The sequence below is a fragment of the Phragmites australis genome, chromosome 10, assembly GCF_958298935.1.
Source record: "Phragmites australis chromosome 10, lpPhrAust1.1, whole genome shotgun sequence".
NCBI classification, from domain to species: domain Eukaryota; kingdom Viridiplantae; phylum Streptophyta; class Magnoliopsida; order Poales; family Poaceae; genus Phragmites; species Phragmites australis.
Genome location: NC_084930.1, coordinates 5,373,848 through 5,392,183, shown reverse-complemented (window position 1 = coordinate 5,392,183; position 18,336 = coordinate 5,373,848). Strand labels below are relative to the sequence as shown.

The 18,336-nt window shown below is 43.5% G+C and overlaps 2 protein-coding genes and 1 long non-coding RNA gene across 5 annotated transcripts; 2 read left to right on the top strand and 1 right to left on the bottom strand.

Annotated features, from left to right (window-relative positions):
- Positions 1-1,886: 1,886 nt before the first annotated feature.
- On the top strand, positions 1,887-9,602 carry LOC133883283 (transcription factor bHLH48-like). Of its 3 annotated transcripts, none has more exons than XM_062322561.1 (7): positions 1,888-2,467; positions 2,542-2,676; positions 2,927-2,992; positions 4,247-4,315; positions 4,438-4,512; positions 5,350-5,536; positions 9,129-9,602. In XM_062322561.1, exons 1-7 carry the CDS (start codon positions 2,111-2,113, stop codon positions 9,170-9,172), a joined length of 933 nt encoding a protein of 310 aa, XP_062178545.1. In that variant the 5' UTR covers positions 1,888-2,110; the 3' UTR covers positions 9,173-9,602. The 3 variants fall into 3 exon arrangements, with proteins under 3 accessions (XP_062178546.1, XP_062178545.1, XP_062178544.1); XM_062322560.1 differs by having other exon boundaries at positions 1,890-2,467; positions 5,299-5,536; XM_062322562.1 differs by lacking the exon at positions 9,129-9,602 and having other exon boundaries at positions 1,887-2,467; positions 5,259-5,440.
- A 528-nt stretch (positions 9,603-10,130) lies between these two features.
- LOC133931305 (uncharacterized) lies at positions 10,131-13,052 on the top strand. The gene is made up of 2 exons (XR_009911884.1): positions 10,131-12,461; positions 12,550-13,052. It is a non-coding gene; the product is annotated as an uncharacterized LOC133931305 (long non-coding RNA).
- Positions 13,053-15,804: 2,752 nt separating this feature from the next.
- On the bottom strand, positions 15,805-18,286 carry LOC133883282 (protein gamma response 1-like). Its single transcript, XM_062322559.1, has 3 exons — positions 18,178-18,286; positions 17,282-18,034; positions 15,805-16,972 (listed from the first exon to the last, which is right to left on the bottom strand). The coding sequence occupies exons 2-3, from the start codon at positions 18,030-18,032 to the stop codon at positions 16,215-16,217; spliced, it is 1,509 nt and encodes a 502-aa protein (XP_062178543.1). The 5' UTR covers positions 18,033-18,034; positions 18,178-18,286; the 3' UTR covers positions 15,805-16,214.
- Between the last annotated feature and the right edge of the window lie 50 nt (positions 18,287-18,336).

Below are 18,336 nucleotides of genomic sequence, written 5' to 3'. Positions count from 1 at the left end.
ACTCTAGGGCAAGCAAAATTTGTTGGGTTACAGTGAAACATAATATGGTTCAAGCTCGTGCCAACGACACATATGGCATTGAAGCTAGCTAGGCAGTCATCAGTTACAACAGATCGAACACCAGAACTGTTATTTACAGAGGTCTTGCCTAAATTTGACCCTCACCGACGAAGAACACCGGTGGCTCCATGAGTACAAGAACCCTAGAGGTGGAGAGGGCAAAGAGCTAGAGTAATAATGTACTTCACACTTCCTTGATTTCAGGCGACTGAATGCGCGGTGGGTTCTCGATGCAACACCAGTTTGAATTATTGCCAGCGAGGTTATGGTTCCAGGACAAATTAGGGCTCAGGGGCTAAATGATAGGGCAAGCTTAGAGGGAGCTCATGGGCCAGTTGATGGACATACAGGGTGGGGCTACGAGGCAGCAGTGGCACCGCGGGAGGTGATGGATATGCAGGGGCAGTGCATGAGGTCAGGGGTGAGAAAAGCAAAGTGGTTGGCGAGGCAGGAACAACAATGCTGGAGACGGAGGCAATTGGGCAAGGTGGAAGCGCAAGCAATGCTAGAGCGAGGAAGAGGCAATGAAGAATAAGAACGGTACGTAGGGAGGGAGGTTGAAGAAAAGAAGGAACCCATCGGATCCAGATCAGATGGGCGAGGTTTATCTAGAAAAACTTGAAACTTCTGTTGACCCAAGAACTCCCCCACTAATTTGAGTGAGTATACTTGTATTCTCTGTAGAAACCATTTACAGCCAAGAAAAATTCAAAATTAGACAATATACATGAACATATTTGTTAAAATAGACAATATATCGTCGTATTTACAATTTTAGCATCCGTATTCGATACCTTATTTACCAAAAGCTGACTTTCGGTACACCGTACGCATAAAAAAAACACGAACTCGGCCATATTCAGCACATGAGGTGTCGAATATGCCATATTTGGCACCTCCTGCCGAAAATCAGATGCATTCAGCACATGAGGTGCCGAATATGAGTTACAGTGCCGTATTCGGCACCTCGTGTGCCGAATATGGTCTGTACCAGCTGTGAGCACTTTGATGTTATCATTTTATACTAGGAACCTCATGTGCCGAATACACTTGATTTTCGGTATATAAAGTGTCGAATATAGGCTACAATGTCATATTCAGCACATCGTGTGTCGAATACACCTGATTTTCGATATATGAGGTGCTAAATATGGGCTACAGTGGCATATTCCACACCTCGTGTGCCGAATATGGCTGGGCTCGCGTTTTTTCAACGTACGATGTATTAAAAATCAGTTTTTAGTAAATAAGATATTGAATACGGATGTTAAAATTATAAATAGAATAATATATTATCTATTTTAATAAATACGATCGTGTATATGATCTAATTTTATATTTTTTTCCCTTTACCGCTTATGTGAGTGGTGTCCATCTGGCTAGAGCCTTCAAAGCTGCTTCAATCGCGCGGTCCACCGCGCCCACTGCCAAAAATGGTAAAAGTCAACACCAAGAAAGTTTCACCGTGTCAGTGTCCTCCAGCGCGACTCGCCCCAGCCAATGACTATGAGCCTATGAGCCCCACCCGGTAAAAAGGTAGCAGTAAAAAGAAAACCAACCAGCAAGTATTTTCTATCAAAAACAAATTTTATAGGATGTTTCTATAAAAAAAGTCTTTATAAAATTCTAATTTAGTTAGATATTTTTTTATCTAACGGTTAAACTGAAGAGAAGGGAATATATATCATCACAGGTGAAAATATATTTTTATAGAATCTAATTCTATAAAATTTACTTTCATTCTACGTAAATAAATTCTATAATACCTTTATATAAAAAGACCTCCGTAGGCTAAGATGAAAAAAAACACGTGTTATTAAAAAAATGTTTTGTTAGACCCAATCATTCAAAATTTGCTTCCTTCTTCTACCCTCTCCCCTCCTCCTTCCTTGACCCAAAGCTGAGCGAGAGAACGCAGCGCACGCACACGCGGCACGCCTCACCTCCTCACCTCAGCGCCGGCCCCCTTTAAATACCGCCACTACCCTCCTCCTCACCCGCCGACGCCTCCTCCCCCATTTCCCTCGTCCCAAACGCAGCAGCCGCGCCAATGCGCCACCCCTCGCCGCCGCCGCAGGAGCTCCCCGCCGCCGGGGGCGAGATCCAAACCCTGATCCCCGCTGCCGCCGCGGGGCCCTCCTCCTCCGCGGGCGGAGGTGGCTCGTTCACGGCGCTGCTGGGGCTCCCCACCTCCCAGGCCATGGAGCTCATCCTCCCCCGCGCGGCGCCGCCCGCGCACGCGCCAGCACCCACCTTCCCCTCCGACCCCCACCTCGTCGACCGCGCCGCCCGCTTCTCGGCGTTCGCGTCCCCGTCCTCCCCGTCCCCCACCCCGCCGCCGCCCCTGCCCCCTACCGCCGCCGCCAACGCCAAGCGCAAGGCCGACCCCGTCGACCGCTCCTCCAAGGTAGAGCACGACGTCACGCAACAGCATTTCTGATTCTACGTGCTCCACTGAGCCTCTCTCGGTAGCCGCTGCAGGGCAAGGCGGCGAAGAAGGGGAAGACGGCGGAGGAGAAGCCCGCGGGCGGCGACGGCGAGGACGAGAAGCCGGCGTACGTGCACGTGAGGGCCAGGAGGGGCCAGGCCACGGACAGCCACAGCCTCGCCGAGCGGGTGAGTTCGCCGGCACGCCGCTAATGGCATGCCCACTCATTAAGCTTAAGCCATCCTTGAGGGGATTAGATTCGGTTCCCGTGGGGGTTTATGCCAATGATTGGGTGATTAGGACGTGGTGACGTCGCGCTAGTGCCTTTTCAGGGGTTGCCTTCGTCGCTAATTACTTAATTATTCGCTCTTTACTTAGTTTCAAAAAGTAATTATTCTTTATTTCTGTCTTTCCTTTGCGATTCTTTTTAAAATTCAGGCGAGACGCGAAAAGATCAATGCGAGGATGGATCTACTTAAGGAGCTGGTCCCCGGGTGCAGTAAGGTCTGCATTTTTTCCCATTTCCCTTTTGCACCTCAATTTCACAGTCCAATAAGAAGCATTGCCTTCGGAAGGCTAACTTATGTCGCGGAGTCTCGTGTAAATTTTGGTTCTCCGGTGGGCAAAGTACACTCCTTTTCTGCTATCGTGGTCTTTTTACTGCAAGATTGGCGCCATGCGACTGCCATACACAATGCTGTTAAGAGTCAGACCCATCGTTTGCCTGCAGCATGGTCCGTCTGTTTGGCTCGCTTCCCGCAAAAAAGCATAGCGACGCTTGCGGAAAGAGCTTAAATGCAATGCATTCCTAAACGTGCCAGCGCCCAATTATTCTCGCGTTGTTTGCTCGGAAAAAAAAATATTCTTGCATTGCTCGCGCGACACGTCTATATGGGAGTGTTGCACGCCGGGGGTGGGATATTGTGGCCTCGGCGCCCTTGTGGATGATAAGGGAGACATCGTGACCCGGTGCACCTAACTTGAGGGGGAAGGGATGAGGTTTGGTCCTGGCTCTGGTTGTCTGGGCAGAATGTAGCAGCCACTTTAAAAGGTGCCGGGGGCGGCTAGCTTAATGGAGGACCTTGCTTTGTCGCTGTGGTGCCATGACGCTTCCATCCTCTACCTTTGGAATGTTGCTATCCTTATGATGCGCTTGCAGTAATGTGATTATGGGTCGGCATCTTTGGGTGTGGAGATGTGGAAGCAGGCCTGTGAGGTGCTGGATAGGTTACCATTCGGAAGGATGGTTGGTTTTCATTGATGCGTGGATTTATGGGAAGTGGTTGGTGTGTAGCATTGGTTGGTTTGATCATTAGTTAAATTGCAAGGGCAGCAGCTTTTGGTCTGGAGATGTCAATCACTATGGAGGATTGGTATAGGTCCTGTGAGGTTTCTTGTTGTCTTGAACAAACATGCAGAGCTGGCCAGTGTGGGCTGGTAGCCAGTTTCTCGACGACGCAAAATCCAACAGTAATTCATTGACATGAAGTCAGAACAGTAATTCTGGAATCATACTTGTTACTGCTCATTCATGCATGAAATTACCTTATTGATGATGCTATTTGTTTGTGCTAATTTGTTGCCAAACATTCTTGTGGAATAGTGTTAGTTTCAATCTTTATTTCCAAAGTTGAAGCCAGACTTTAGATGGTTTTCCATATGATTTCGTGTCCTTTTTTAATCACTGACTTCATTGGAAGAACTGAGGAAAGTAATTACTTAATTAACGGCTGTTGTTTGATTTTTTGGCCCCATCAGGTATCAGGAACAGCACTAGTGCTGGATGAGATCATCAATCATGTTCAGTCTCTCCAAAGGCAAGTTGAGGTAACTTTTGTTTTCCCTTGTACAACCTGTAAATCTGAAGCACCCATTTCCGTTTTAGCCATCAGAAAACACAGCTTCTTGCTCCTAATCTCATTACTGTTTGGCAATTGTGGTTGGTCCAGTACTTGTCAATGAGGCTCGCAGCAGTGAACCCAAGGGTCGACTTTGGTGGCCTAGACAGCTTTCTTACTACGGAGGTACTTATGCCGCTGCCCTTTTTCAGTCGTGAAGCTTTCCAGCCTGCATAGCTTTACAGAAATATTTCTTTTGCAAGAGATGCTTTTTCCTGGAGTACAATAGCTGACCGATAAAACTATAATCTCACTTTTAGAAATTTTCCTATTTGTTTTGCTTCTGCAGGACCTCTTCCTTGCATTTAGCTGCTTCATTTTTCCTATTTCATACAGTCAAAATAAGTAGTATTAGTTGGACACCTCATGCATTCTCAGAAATATGCTGCTGTTCTTTCTAGTTCTAGCCTCGTTGGGAAGGACTATTGCCTACAAACAATATTCAATTAGTCATGCATGAAAAAATGGCAAAAGGTGTAATTTTCCATTTCATAGGGTTGCCACTTTCTAGTTTTACTTTGAGTACTGCCAATGGGAGTGTGTGTAAGAATATTGCTGTCATGCTTGTGTGTCTACCTTGACAGCCTGTTAGTTTACCATTACTTCAGGGTCCAAACTAAGAGAAAAAGAAAGTTTGCTAGTAACTAGATGGTTGAACCAAATCGACTGTGAATGCTCTGAACTTAATACATTCACGTCGAATGATAGGGTTTGAAAAAAAAATCATATTTATAATGAATTAATGATCAAAGGTTTGCTCTTGGAGATAAATGCATGGTTAGAGCATCAGGGCTAGCCCACATTTTCCCTTCAGGAACTTACATATTCAGAGTCCGTTGAAATTAGTGCCTTTTCCTCTTGAACATTTGAAGGTGCTACTTGTATGATTACTAGTTACTACTGCACTTATAGTGTGGAAGAAGAGCATCCCTGAACTGTAAGAACGGAATCGACTTGGAGCAGGTCACCTGGCCAGAATTGGGTGCTCATGGAGCAAGGCAACTGATGCAACTTCAACAGCAGTTCTGGCATGGTGATTTAGCGCATTCGCAGCAACCGGAGTCACAGTGGGAAAAGCGGGGGGATGGCCATCCCCCTGTCTTTAGCAACTCCAGTTCCTCTCTCTTCGGCTACGATCTAACAAGCTCTGGTAAAACTTGCATGCAAACCTATAGCCTCTAACAAGCTCTGGTAAAACTTGCATGCAAACCTATAGCCTCTATCTGACTTGCATGCAAACCTATAGCCTCTATCTAACAGGCGTTTTGTACGAAGGATTCAAGAGTTTGAGGTCAAGGAGGCTTTAAAAAGGATGAAAGGAGGCAAGGCAATGGGCCCTGATGGTATCCCTATTGAGGTGTGGAGATGCCTTGGAGACATAGCAATTGTATGGCTAACTAAGCTTTTCAACCTTATTTTTTGGGCAAACAAGATGCCCGAAGAATGGAGGCGGAGTATATTAGTACCAATCTTCAAGAATAAGGGGGATATTCAAAGTTGTACTAATTACCGTGGGATTAAGCTGATGAGCCATACGATGAAGCTATGGGAGAGAGTCATTGAACACCGCTTACGAAGGATGACAAGCGTGACCAAAAATCAGTTTGGTTTCATGCCTGGGAGGTCGACCATGGAAGCTATCTTCTTGGTACGACAACTTATGGAGAGATACAGGGAGCAAAAGAAGGACTTGCATATGGTGTTCATTGACTTAGAGAAGGCCTACGATAAGATACCGCGGAATGTTATGTGGTGGGCCTTGGAGAAGCACAAAGTCCCAACAAAGTATATTACCCTTATCAAGGATATGTACGATAATGTTGTGACAAGTGTTCGGACAAGCGATGGTGACACCGATGATTTTCCAATTAGAATAGGACTGCACCAAGGGTCAGCTTTGAGCCCTTATCTTTTTGCTTTGGTGATGGATGAGGTCACAAGGGATATACAAGGTGATATCCCATGGTGTATGCTCTTTGCAGATGATGTGGTGCTAGTCGACGATAGTCGGACGGGGGTAAATGGAAAGTTGGAGCTGTGGAGACAGACCTTGGAGTCGAAGGGTTTTAGGCTTAGTAGAACTAAAACTGAGTACATGAGGTGCGATTTTAGTACTACTAGGCACGAGGAAGATGAGGTTTGCCTTGACGGGCAGGTGATACCTCAGAAGGATACCTTTCGATATTTGGGGTCGATGCTGCAGAAGGATGGTGAAATCGATGAAGATGTGAGCCATCGAATCAAAGTCGGGTGGATGAAGTGGCGCCAAGCTTCCGGCGTCCTCTGCGACAAGAGAGTACCACAGAAGCTAAAAGGCAGGTTCTATAGGACGGCAATTAGACCTGCGATGTTGTATGGCGCAGAATGTTGGCCAACTAAAAGGCAACATGTCCAACGGTTGAGTGTAGCGGAGATGCGCATGCTGAGATGGATGTGTGGCCACACAAGAAAGGATCGGGTTCGGAATGAGGACATACGTGATAGAGTTGGTGTAGCACCAATTGAAGAGAAGCTTGTCCAACATCGTTTGAGATGGTTTGGGCATATACAACGTAGGCCCTCAGAAGCGCCTGTACATAGCGGAAGAATAAAGCGTGCGGATAATGTCAAGAGAGGTCGAGGTAGACCAAACTTGACATGGGAGGAGTCTGTAAAGAGGGATCTGAAAGACTGGAATATCACCAAAGAACTAGCCATGGACAGAGGTGCGTGGAAGTTAGCTATCCACGTGCCAGAGCCATGACTAGACTTGCAAGATCTTATGGGTTTCATCTCTAGCCTACCCCAACTTGTTTGGGACTGAAAGGCTTTGTTGTTGTTGTTGTTGTTGTTGTCATTTACTTCATGTATCTCAACCTTGCTTGAACCACGACTTTTGTCTCTTACTTTGTCCAAAGTGTTTAGTAAATGTATAAAAAGGTAAATATTAAATGTGTGGTATAGCTCAAAATTTGCGATGAATAGTTCCTTCTAGGGGAGATTACTAGAACTTTAGAAAAGATGAGGATGAAGTATACATAGCCCATTTGCAGTCATGATTATGCTAAGTATTGCTCTTACATTGGTTCAGTTTGCAAATATATCAGTATTACTTGTAGAAACTCAGGTAAAACAAAAGACATACAAAATCATGTGATGCTACAGTGACCACCTATTTTCTATGAGCTAATAAACGTAATAACTAACTATAGATCCCAAATAGGAACTCCTCTGTTTGTTTGTGGATTTGAAAGCAACAGAGATGTCTAATTCGAATCGATGCGCCTCTTTTGGGCAAAAAGTTCTTTCTGTAGCTTCAGAACTATTTAACATAAACTATTTTTCATACTAGCAAAAAGCATGAGCCCATAACTTTGCTAGAAAGATTTAGAGTGCGTTTCTTGGATCTTGGTCCCTTCATTTTGTTCATTCAATCATTATTGTCATCATCGCCACTATTTTGGGTGGTGAAAGGGGCCATAGACGTGTTCGTCTGGTGGATCTGTTCTCTCTGGCACCAGCGGACCCAATCTGTTGGTGCGGATGGCCCGAATCAATAAATGCATGTCCAGAACCAGAAGCCGTATCACTCCCGTCTTTCTGTTTGGGCTTGGCTGCATAAGGCCTGTAGATGCAGATCTGGTCCCTTCGGCCCTTCTGACCACTCGTACAACTGTGAAGGGCCCACTGTTCTGTAAGCTGTCCACTACTTGCCTCGTCTCTGGCATCCAATTTTATGCAATGGAGCTAAGCCAGCTGGAAACTACTTTAACCTGAATGCCACTATCTGTAGCGTAGGGTCGTGGTTTTCCTCTAGTATAAACATTTGTATGCAAATACATGAATTAAGCTATTGGTTTCTGAAAGTCTACCTTATGGTACACCGGGACAAAATCTGCCAGCTGTGACATTTATTTTAGAAAAGGCTAAGGCTATATTTGAATTATACATGTCGTAGACAGCTGGATTAGCGTGCCATTTTACTGTCCTTGTAGCTAGAATGTCAGGCAGCGCTGGATAGGTATTGCAGAGGATTCAATTGCTCACTGGAGGAGTATCCGGCCGGGGCAGCTTATTCTATAGCTTGTAAAGAAGTACTATGTAGAAATGTAGACCAGGTCATCTCATGCAAGCCAATATAACCAGCTCCAATGATCTAGTTTAGAATCCTGCTCCTGCTTTCGCTATGCGAATGAGAGAAAGGAAGAAAAGGCGTAACAGCCTCAGCGATCTGCCGTTTGGATCTGGGCAACCGATCTGCGGCCCTGGATCCAAGCAGGGCGCGTTCTAGAGAGACAAGAGCTATTGGAGGTACAGACCTAATCATGCAAAGCGTTCAGGAATCATTAAACCCCTTGGGGACCCTCTCCTGACTAGATGATATCTGTGCATTACGGCTGGCAGAATCTGTTTGCGCCAGAAATAATTGACAGCTTCGTGATGTACCAGTGTCTGCTCAGAGCTGAGTGCTATACAGCAACTCTGTCCGGCGCTCCAGCCATCACCTTTATCACGCGGCCCCTGCCTTGGCAGCAGCCCTGGGCAGATCTCTTGCTCATAAGTTCATATTGAATGGCCTTAGTTTGGTTAAACTATCCTTTGAATTTTGGTTCCGGTGGTTTAACACTCGAACCAGTTTCAAATATCAAATTATCACTAGCTGGTTACTTGGTATACCAGGTGGCACTGTGCTACCCAAGGTCGAAAAATTTCCAAACCTAGTGGCGCTCACTTGGATTTCTGTTTTCATGCCTTTCCTGCAGGAGCGCCGCAACCCCCGACGAGCAAGCTAAAGACGGAGCTGTGAGCGACGGTGGTGGATCGCATGTGATGAGAGCAAGCTGAACATGAGCCGTGGGCGATAGCGGCGGCGGAATTTCAGTTGATCAAGCTATGCACGGGATATGAACGACGGCTTGTAGGTGTGGATGGCGACGCAAGGTGCAGTGCAATGGATGCAGAGGCTTATTTGACGGCGTCATTTTGAGAGGATGTACATAGAGATATAGAGATACTGTTGGTCTGGAGTTGAAGGGCGGACGCATGGGCGGGGATATCAGCTTTCCTGCTGCTATCGTTGTAGAGGTGGGCGAGCGATACTCTGGTTTGTTGCTGATGTATTCTTGGTGTACGTCTGACTATAATGGCCTGATCTAAAGGTTACATTACATATTTACATGAGCATCATTATTTGGTGAACAAAACATTATGGGCCGTAATACCCTTCTTGATTACATTTCTACAAGTAAAGCCCAAGTTGCCAGTTCCCTTTTCCCCCCTAAACACGACTGTAAAGTGTAAACAGTTTAACCAGGTAAGTGCTAAGAAGTTTGTATATCGTTGACGACAAAACTGGTAAGCAAGAGGCTGAGTAGGCACGTCAGCACGTGTGTTTTAAGGGCGCGAGTCGTCGCTCGTCAGGGACCAAAGACCACATGTCGTAAGCACGTGCCAATGGAATAAACGGTAGAGGGAGAAGAAAGGAAAGAGGCATCGGTTAAACAAAAAAGGTTTGAGTTACCTTTTTTTTTTTTTGCCAAATCACCTGGATCCATACATACTGTTCTTATCACATCCATTCCGCGTTTAAAACTATGTAAAGAATTTGAATGTATTTGAGACTAAATCTCTATTATTTAAAAAATCTCTAATGATCTCACCCTATATCTTATAAGATCCACACCCACCCCTAAATCTCTCGTCTCTCCTATTTTTATCTCTCCTACTTAAAAACAATAATGCTTTTCCATTCCGCGTTTCACTCCCGTTCCACGTGTTGGTTCCTTCTTTCATCCGCCCACGACCTTCGTCCGCCCGCCCGCTCGTCAGCCCATGTCTTCGTCCACACCTTTCCCTCTCCACCCACCCTCACCCTCCCCAGATTGCTCTCGCAGGGAGGCGGCCGCGGAGGGGGCCAACTATCACAGGATCTCTCTAGCAGGGAGCCGGACGCACGCCGCCAACTCGCATCTCCTCCAACAGATCCTCATGCGTCGGGATCCACTGGCGGCACTCTCATCACATTGCCTCCTCCCGCGGCCACCTCCCACCTCAGAACACCTCCGTCGGCGTCGAGAATCTTCCCGCGGCCATTATCCGGCCATGGAGACACGTCACTTGGCATAGTCTGCTTCCAAGCTGGGCGATGTCCTCCTAACTCTGAAGGTGATAACGAGGACGTCATATAATTTTTGTCTAATCATATAAAAACTTGTCATGCTATTGGCTGCATGCCTGCAGCCATACTTTGCAAGCAGTGAGAATGCTGAAGGATGACCACTTGCTCTGACTTTTACATGCTTTTTGTGTATTATATAGGTCTGGTAGGCGATGCATTACTTGGTCCCTGCTTGGCTGCATCTTTAACTTGTTTTTCTTATGGCTTTTCATTATCATGCTGATTTGGCACTTGCTTTCAGATGTGCAAAATGGCTCATAAATATCAGTTCAGAATTTCTTAATACTGCTAATATTTGTGGTTGCATGGACCAGGCATCGGCTTTCCCATTATGCAGGTGATCCTTTATGCTCAGTTTAAGTGGGATTTTATAATTTTTAGCCTGTTTTTAACAATCTGGTTGTGCAGTTGGGTAAAAGGTGTGATAACAGTGAAAATAGTGATGTCAATGTATTATATATCTGAAATATCAAAATTCGAGTTCATGCATCTAAGCTGTTCAGGGTCGATATTTTGAAGGTTCAGTCATGTGTTTCGTTTGCCTTACAAATATGTGGAGGGCGAGGTTGCAACGTCTTATCTAACTTTGTGCTTTAATTCTCCTAGCGATGTCATGCTAATATCAAAGTATGGATGCTAAGTGTTAAAGCATACACTGAACAATGTTCTTATAGCCATCGGCCAACGATAGACTGTCCTACTGGTTTAGTTTGCTATCTGGATTGCTAAATGTCCATGCTCCAAAATCTATGGTACATTTTGCCTTACATTCATTTTATTTATTGAAGAAACCGAATAAGATAATCCAATGATGTATCATCTTGGAAGGGTGATCTATCTAATTAAGTTTGACCTGTTCACACGCAATAATTATGTCTTGTGCTTTCTTTCTTTATTATTTATCCCGTTGCAACACATGGGCAAACAACTATAAATCCTAAAATTTTGCTACGTAAGTCACTTTTTAAATAGTAGTGATATGATGCCGCAAATGATTAAGTTCTTGTTATGCTTTTTGTCTTAAAAGTTTGCAGTTTCTGTTGGGCCAACTCAAATGGGATCTGATTTCCGCTTAACTATGTCAGATACATGTAGACAATTCTAATTATTTACTTTTGCAAGTTGGCTTTCCATATTTGGGGCTTTTGGTAATTTAATTGTCTCTTGACTGAATTATTATCATTTTCTGGTTAACAAGCCAATATTGATTTTTTTTCTTCACTTAAATCTAGGTATCCAAAATAAAGAAAAGGATACTATTCAAGGGTTAGTATTATGACCGATTTGTTACATGCTAACCATATTTTTTTAGAAAATAAGTTACACCAAGATGTTAATTTTAGGGGGATTCTGCGTGTCCAAGCTAAACAGAACGTTAGAAGGACTCTAATAAGACAAATATTGATAATGGGAAACCTAATTTGCATGATGTATTGAATTTTCTTATTTGTACATACGTGAAATGATTATATATTTCCATTTTTTAGATTTTCAGTGGGACTACGAAAGTGTTGTCCTGTTACTTTAATTTTCCAGTGGGACTACGTCTCATGATGTATTTTCCAGATTAAAATTGATGGCCTTTAGCAAACTGTCCTAATAATCGCGTGGTACCTAAGATGTATGTGCAAGGCATCTTCTGAATTATGAGAGATCTCCTGTGTACGGAAAGTAGCAGTGTCTTTATATTATCGAGCTGTGTACGGGAAGTTATAAGAAAAGTAGAAAATTTCATCACATATCTTCAAGGAAAACTAAGAGTCTTGATCATTTGAAGAAAATGCATATATTATTTCTAAAATAATTGGAGAATATTGCAGAAGCATATCGAGATTCATAGGTATGCTAACCACATTCCTCCAAGAAAAATGATAGGCTTACAACACGATGCAATCCAAGTGGGCATGGCCGTGTTGTGGTGAGACACTGTTGGCCCGCTAAGATATATGAACTCATCTCCCGCTGTTGCATTTGAGCGTTTCATGATTTTTTTGGTTGATGCGCAGGTTTGTGTGGGTAGTGTTGGTTGTTCAGCAAGTTGAGGGCACATCATCTGTCCATGGGCACTGTCCATGGGCAAGATTGAATTGTGCCGTTTGGATGTGCTGATGGGCAAGCCACCATAGTAGTGGTGATCAGCATGATGGTAGCAACATTGGTGTCTGGGCTATTTATGTTGCAGGAGCCATTGATTAGTTTGCTTAATATATGTTGATTAGTTCGCTGATTCTCGATTGCTTCAATCTTCATTCTTGTTGTGCAAAGTCACCGAGAAACTCTAAAAAGATACGCAACTTTATAGGCTAGAAATTCCGGTATGTAGCTTTGTTCAATCTTATTCTTGCTCCAATCTTCAGTCGGGCTTGTGAGCAGATAGCTTTATAGGCTACAAAGTTGCTGCAGTCCAAGCCATCTGCGATTAATGTAAGGATTTGTCTTTTGTCATTTGGAATTGTACTTAAGTGCTCAGATTTGAAAAGTTTCACAATGAGAATAGTATATTTTGGGATGGATCTTCCTTCCACTCTATTTGCCCTATATAATCTTCTATTTATATGCGAGCAAAAACTTTTTGAACCTGGGAGATGCAGCCAATTAACCTTGTTAATTCTGTTCTGGTCTGGCTTTTGGAGCGGAACGTTTTGATACCAGGTCGTTCTAGTATTCATTTTGGGGCATAATATTATACATACAATCTCACATTAAGGATTCATGTGTGTGTGTACGATGCTTGAATCACATATTTAGGATATCACAACTTACTATTCCAATTGATACTTATGCATAGATTTACAATGACTTATTGTAAATCACATGTCAAGTTATCGTAAATATATGTGTTATGTGTCTTAAATTACGATAACATGCGGGGTATTTTATACATATAGGGGAGGGGAGAGGGGTGTTGCAGTAGATCATTGTAGATTATGCTATTGAAACTTTGATTGGAACTTCCATGCTTTATTTGTAAATATTTGTTCCACAATTATCAAACCGAAAGGTTGAACTTAATGTGTTTTATACCAATGTAAGGTGGTAAAATTTTATTTGGTTGAAGTGCACACACAATGCATTAACCTCACTCAGTCAACTATATTATATTTCACAACGAGAATAGTATATTTTGGGATGGATCTTCCTTCCATTCTATTTGCCCTATATAATCTTCTATTTATATGTGAACAAAACTTTTTGAACCTGGGAGATGCAGCCAACCTTGTTAATTCTGTTATGGTCTAGCTTTTGGAGCGGAACGTTTTGGTACCAGGTCGTTCCAGTATTCATTTTGGGCCATAATATTATACATACAATCTCACAAGGATCCTTGTGTGTGTACGACACTTGGATCACATATTTAGGACATCACAACTTACTATTCCAATTGATACTTATGCATAGATTTACAATTGACTTATTATAAATCACATGTCAAGTTATCGTAAGTATCTGTGTTATGTGTCTTAAATTACGATAACATGCGGGGTATTATATATATATATATATATATATATATATATATTCTCTATTCTACTCCTTGCGCTAAAAGTAGTTATTAACACCCCGGCCACACCACCCCTCCGACCCTGACCAGGCCCGAACCACCCTGCCTACCAACCAGGCACCCAGCCCGCAACCGTAATTCAATTGTTATTTTAACTATTTATCTGTTCCTTATTTTACGATCGGATGTTACCATTAATCGCATCATCTCCTATAAATAAATTCTTATTCATTACGACTGTACATATGTAACCTCCCCTCCATCAGACACGTTGCTCACTAGCCCGGCCCGCAACCGTAATACATTAGTTATTGCAACCGTAATGCATTAGTTATTGTAACCATCATACCGTATTATTCTTACACTTTTACGGTTTTAATTGATACTTTTTAACGGCCAATGACTCACCATCATAAAATCGAGAAGACACTAATTCTTTTATGGTTACATGGATGCATTTTTATGGTTATAGCTGTGCCTCAGTCATAAACAGAAAACGCATGGTTGCATGGATGCGTTTTTATGGTTATAACAATGTGTTTTTATCATAATTATTTTATAGTTACATGGGTGCGTTTTTATTATTATGATTCTTGACCAACATTGGGTTTTTACCATAATTATTTCATGGTCACATGGATGCGTTTTTATGGTTATGAATCTGGACCAACACTGGTTTTTATCATAATTATTTCATGGTTGCATGGATGCGTTTTTATGGTTACAACTATGTGTTTTTACCATAATTATTTTATGGTTACATGGATGTGTTTTATTTGTTATGAATCTGGACCAACACTGAATTTTTTAACATAATTATTTTATGGTCGTATGGATACAGGTGTGCCTGAGACAACAACAAAATCCATGTACAACCCAGATTTGTTAAGCAGAAAAAAGGTTGTTGATATAACGTTTATGAATCTGGACAACACTAGATTTTTACGGTTGCAGGCTCTTCAAACCGTGTTTTACAGTTGGAGGTGTTGAATCTGAACCAACATCTTATTTTTACGGTTGCTGGCATCAATTTTACGGTTGCGGACAATATTTGTACGGTGTTGGAGTGATCTTGGGAGCCTTACTACAATCAGGACGCGGGTAGGCCGGGGTGCTAAATAACTATTCTTAGCGCAACGCTAAGAATAGCAACGCCCTATATATATGTGTGTGTATATATATGTGTGTATACACACACACACACATATATAGGGCGTTGCTATATATGTGTGTGAGAGAGAGAGAGAGAGTGTTGCAGTAGATCATTGCAGATTATGCTATTGAAACTTTGATTGGAACTTCCATGTTTTATTTGTAAATATTTGTTCCATAATTATCAAACCGAAAGGTTGAACTTAATCAGTTTATACCACTGTAAGGTGGTAAAAAATTTATTTGGTTGAAGTGCACTAACAATATATTAACCTCACTCGGTCAACTATATTATCTCGTGAAAAATTTTAAGCTTCTGTTATAACGCACGGACATTTAACTAGTCCTAGTATGAAATGGACAAGACAACGCTAGCAAAGCAAATCGACCTGGAAAAGGTGCATGGCTTCACGGGATTTTGAAAAGAGCACAAGATGACTGAAGAAAGACAAACTGAAGCGACCGTAAAAAAACATGCTTCCTGTTTTCACCGAAATGACGCAGTTTTCATTGGAAGAGAAGCTTAGAGGAACTAAAAGAAACAGATCTACTTCCAGTAATTTCCAACAACTTCATATTTCCGACAGAACCAACTTTAGTCTGCTGCAAATTCTAGATTAAGCAGCTTAAGGCATATACTGGTGCAACTGAAAACAGCTGAAAGACCGGATCACAAATGAATATACATCAGGGTACAAGGATTGAGGTTTCTAGTTGCTGTGAACTGTAATCCAGCTGCCTTCTTTATAAACAAGCACGAGAGCTGCTTTTAAATGGTAAAGACCAACATGATTGACAAAAAAACGTTCAACTCTCTGAATTTACATAACAAATTGACATTGCATTCTATCTTCAGCATATTGACAGCCTACCATCAACCTTAGGGTGTACATTTCCCCAACATGAGCAACAACATGCGATTTATTGCAGGCATCATTGCAATATTTTGGGGCAACTGAGAACCTATGTTATGATAGGATACTGTGCACACTAATGAAGGGCCTATTACTTCATGTTCTACATTTCTGATTCAAATCCAATGTTCCAAAACCCTTCTGGTGTCAAAGGTGGGGCATACCTGTATCGATGTCTGGATACACCATCATGATGCTCACATTTCAAGCTTGTAGAGCCCACACCATCACCATTTACACGGCCATCAGGAAGAACAGCATCATAGAACTTCTTGCACTGCTTGCACTCGACACCTTTCAAGTTCTCCCGATCAGCTTTCTTTCTTACAGATTCTCTGTATTTGAAATCTTTCTTCGATGGCTGTATTGATATCTTGTTTTGCTGCTTGGGAACCAGCATGTTGGGAATGTTCTTGAGCCCTTGATTTGCAATATTCATATCTTGAGTTTCATCATCTGAATTGTTGAATTCCATGTCTTGAGGAGGAGAGGCGGCAAGAGCTTGTGCTTCTTCTGGAGTTGTATGATTCCTGATAGTATTTTTGACAGCCTCCAGAGGTGTATCAAGGAAATCATCATGTGGATCAGCAACACCTGGTTCTTTCCGTGCACGAGTCTCTCTCCAGTGTAGACTTGGGCTGGTGACACTGGATAAAGCTTCCAGTTTTGAATTGCTGGCAGCTTTATTTGGCAGTTGATTAGTTGGGCGAGATGGTAGAGCAAGGCGGGAGTTACTGAATGGACTCCTGACTGAACTAGCATGTTGGGCAGCTTGGGCTTTGGCACATGAAGTAGAGTCGTTCTTCAGGTCTCTTGTCTTGGAAACTTCCTGGATGCTCTCCTTGCTTGTGTTCTCCAAATCTGAAAATCAAGTAAGTGAGGAAATGTAAAGGCATATGTCCAATTAGTAACTCCCAACATATTTAGGGGACAAGCATTTGGGAGCCTAAAATTGGCAGAACAACCAAAGCCAATTAACAATGATGATCCTTAGGGTTTTCATTCGTGGGCATTGATTAGAATATCAGGCATAATAGGTCATATTTACATGGGAGAAGAATACAATTCGTACAATTCTTCCTGGTAATAGTAAATCAGGAACAAAAGGCGATTCACAAAATTTAAGTAGCTCAAAGAAATTAACTAATTGAGGAATCTGGAGAGCTGTACCTTTGATCTTTCTCTTACTCGGAGAACTTTCAAAACTTTTTCCATCTACAGGAATGCCTACAGGAAACTTGGAGCCTTCATTCTGGTTAATCTTCCCGAGAAGAAAAGTGTACTGAGACTTCAAATGCTTGTAGTTCGTCTTCAGCTGAGTGTAATCCTCTATCAAGTCCCTCCGCTTACTCTGCTCAATAATCAGATCCTTATCCTTCATCTCAACCTGCTGCAACAGCCGCTGATGCACCTCTCTCCCCTTAGCCAACTCAGCAGCCTTCTCCTCAATCTCCCTCTCGAGCCGACGAACCACCTCACCTTTCCTCATCTCCTCCTCCAGCCTCCCCATAATTTGCTTCTTGTCAGCCTCACGCCTCGCAATCACTCGCTCCGCATCCACGAGCTTCCCCTTTGTCTCCTCGAGAGAACTCCCCATCCGCAGGAGACGTTCCTCCGCGTCCCGCTTCCCGCGGCTCAGCTCCTCCAGCTGGCTCACCAAACCGGCCTCCCTCTTCCTCCACTCGTCCTCACTGGCCTTCACCGCGTCGGCGTCAGCAAGACGCGCCTGGAGGAGCTTGCTCTTGGCCTGGAAGTGCGGGAAAAGCTGGCTGCAGAAGATGAACTCCATCTGGGAGACCCGGTCCTTCACCTCCTGGATGGTGGCCACGAGAATGGTGCTCAGCCCGGAGATGTACTTGAGATCATCCGCCGCATCGCCGCTGGCGCCACCGCGATCGATGCCCACCACCTTCCCCTCCATCTCTACATCAACGAACAGAATCGCAAAGTCAGATTGGAACACTTCACTAAACCCTAGAACTTGCAATCGTCCAATCCGGCCGGATATTCCAGAGGGAACACGCGAAATGCAGGATCTAGAGGGGGGTTTAGGAAACGAATCTCACCTCAGGGATCCGTTTCGGCGGCGGGGTAAACCCTAGCAGTCGCCTTCCTCGCCGCCGGCCACCGCCCGCGCTCGTTTCGCTCCGAAATGTGAGAAAGTTTTCAAATGTTTCCCTCGCTGCTAGCTTTGGCCCGTGGGGGTAATTCACATTTAGAACCCT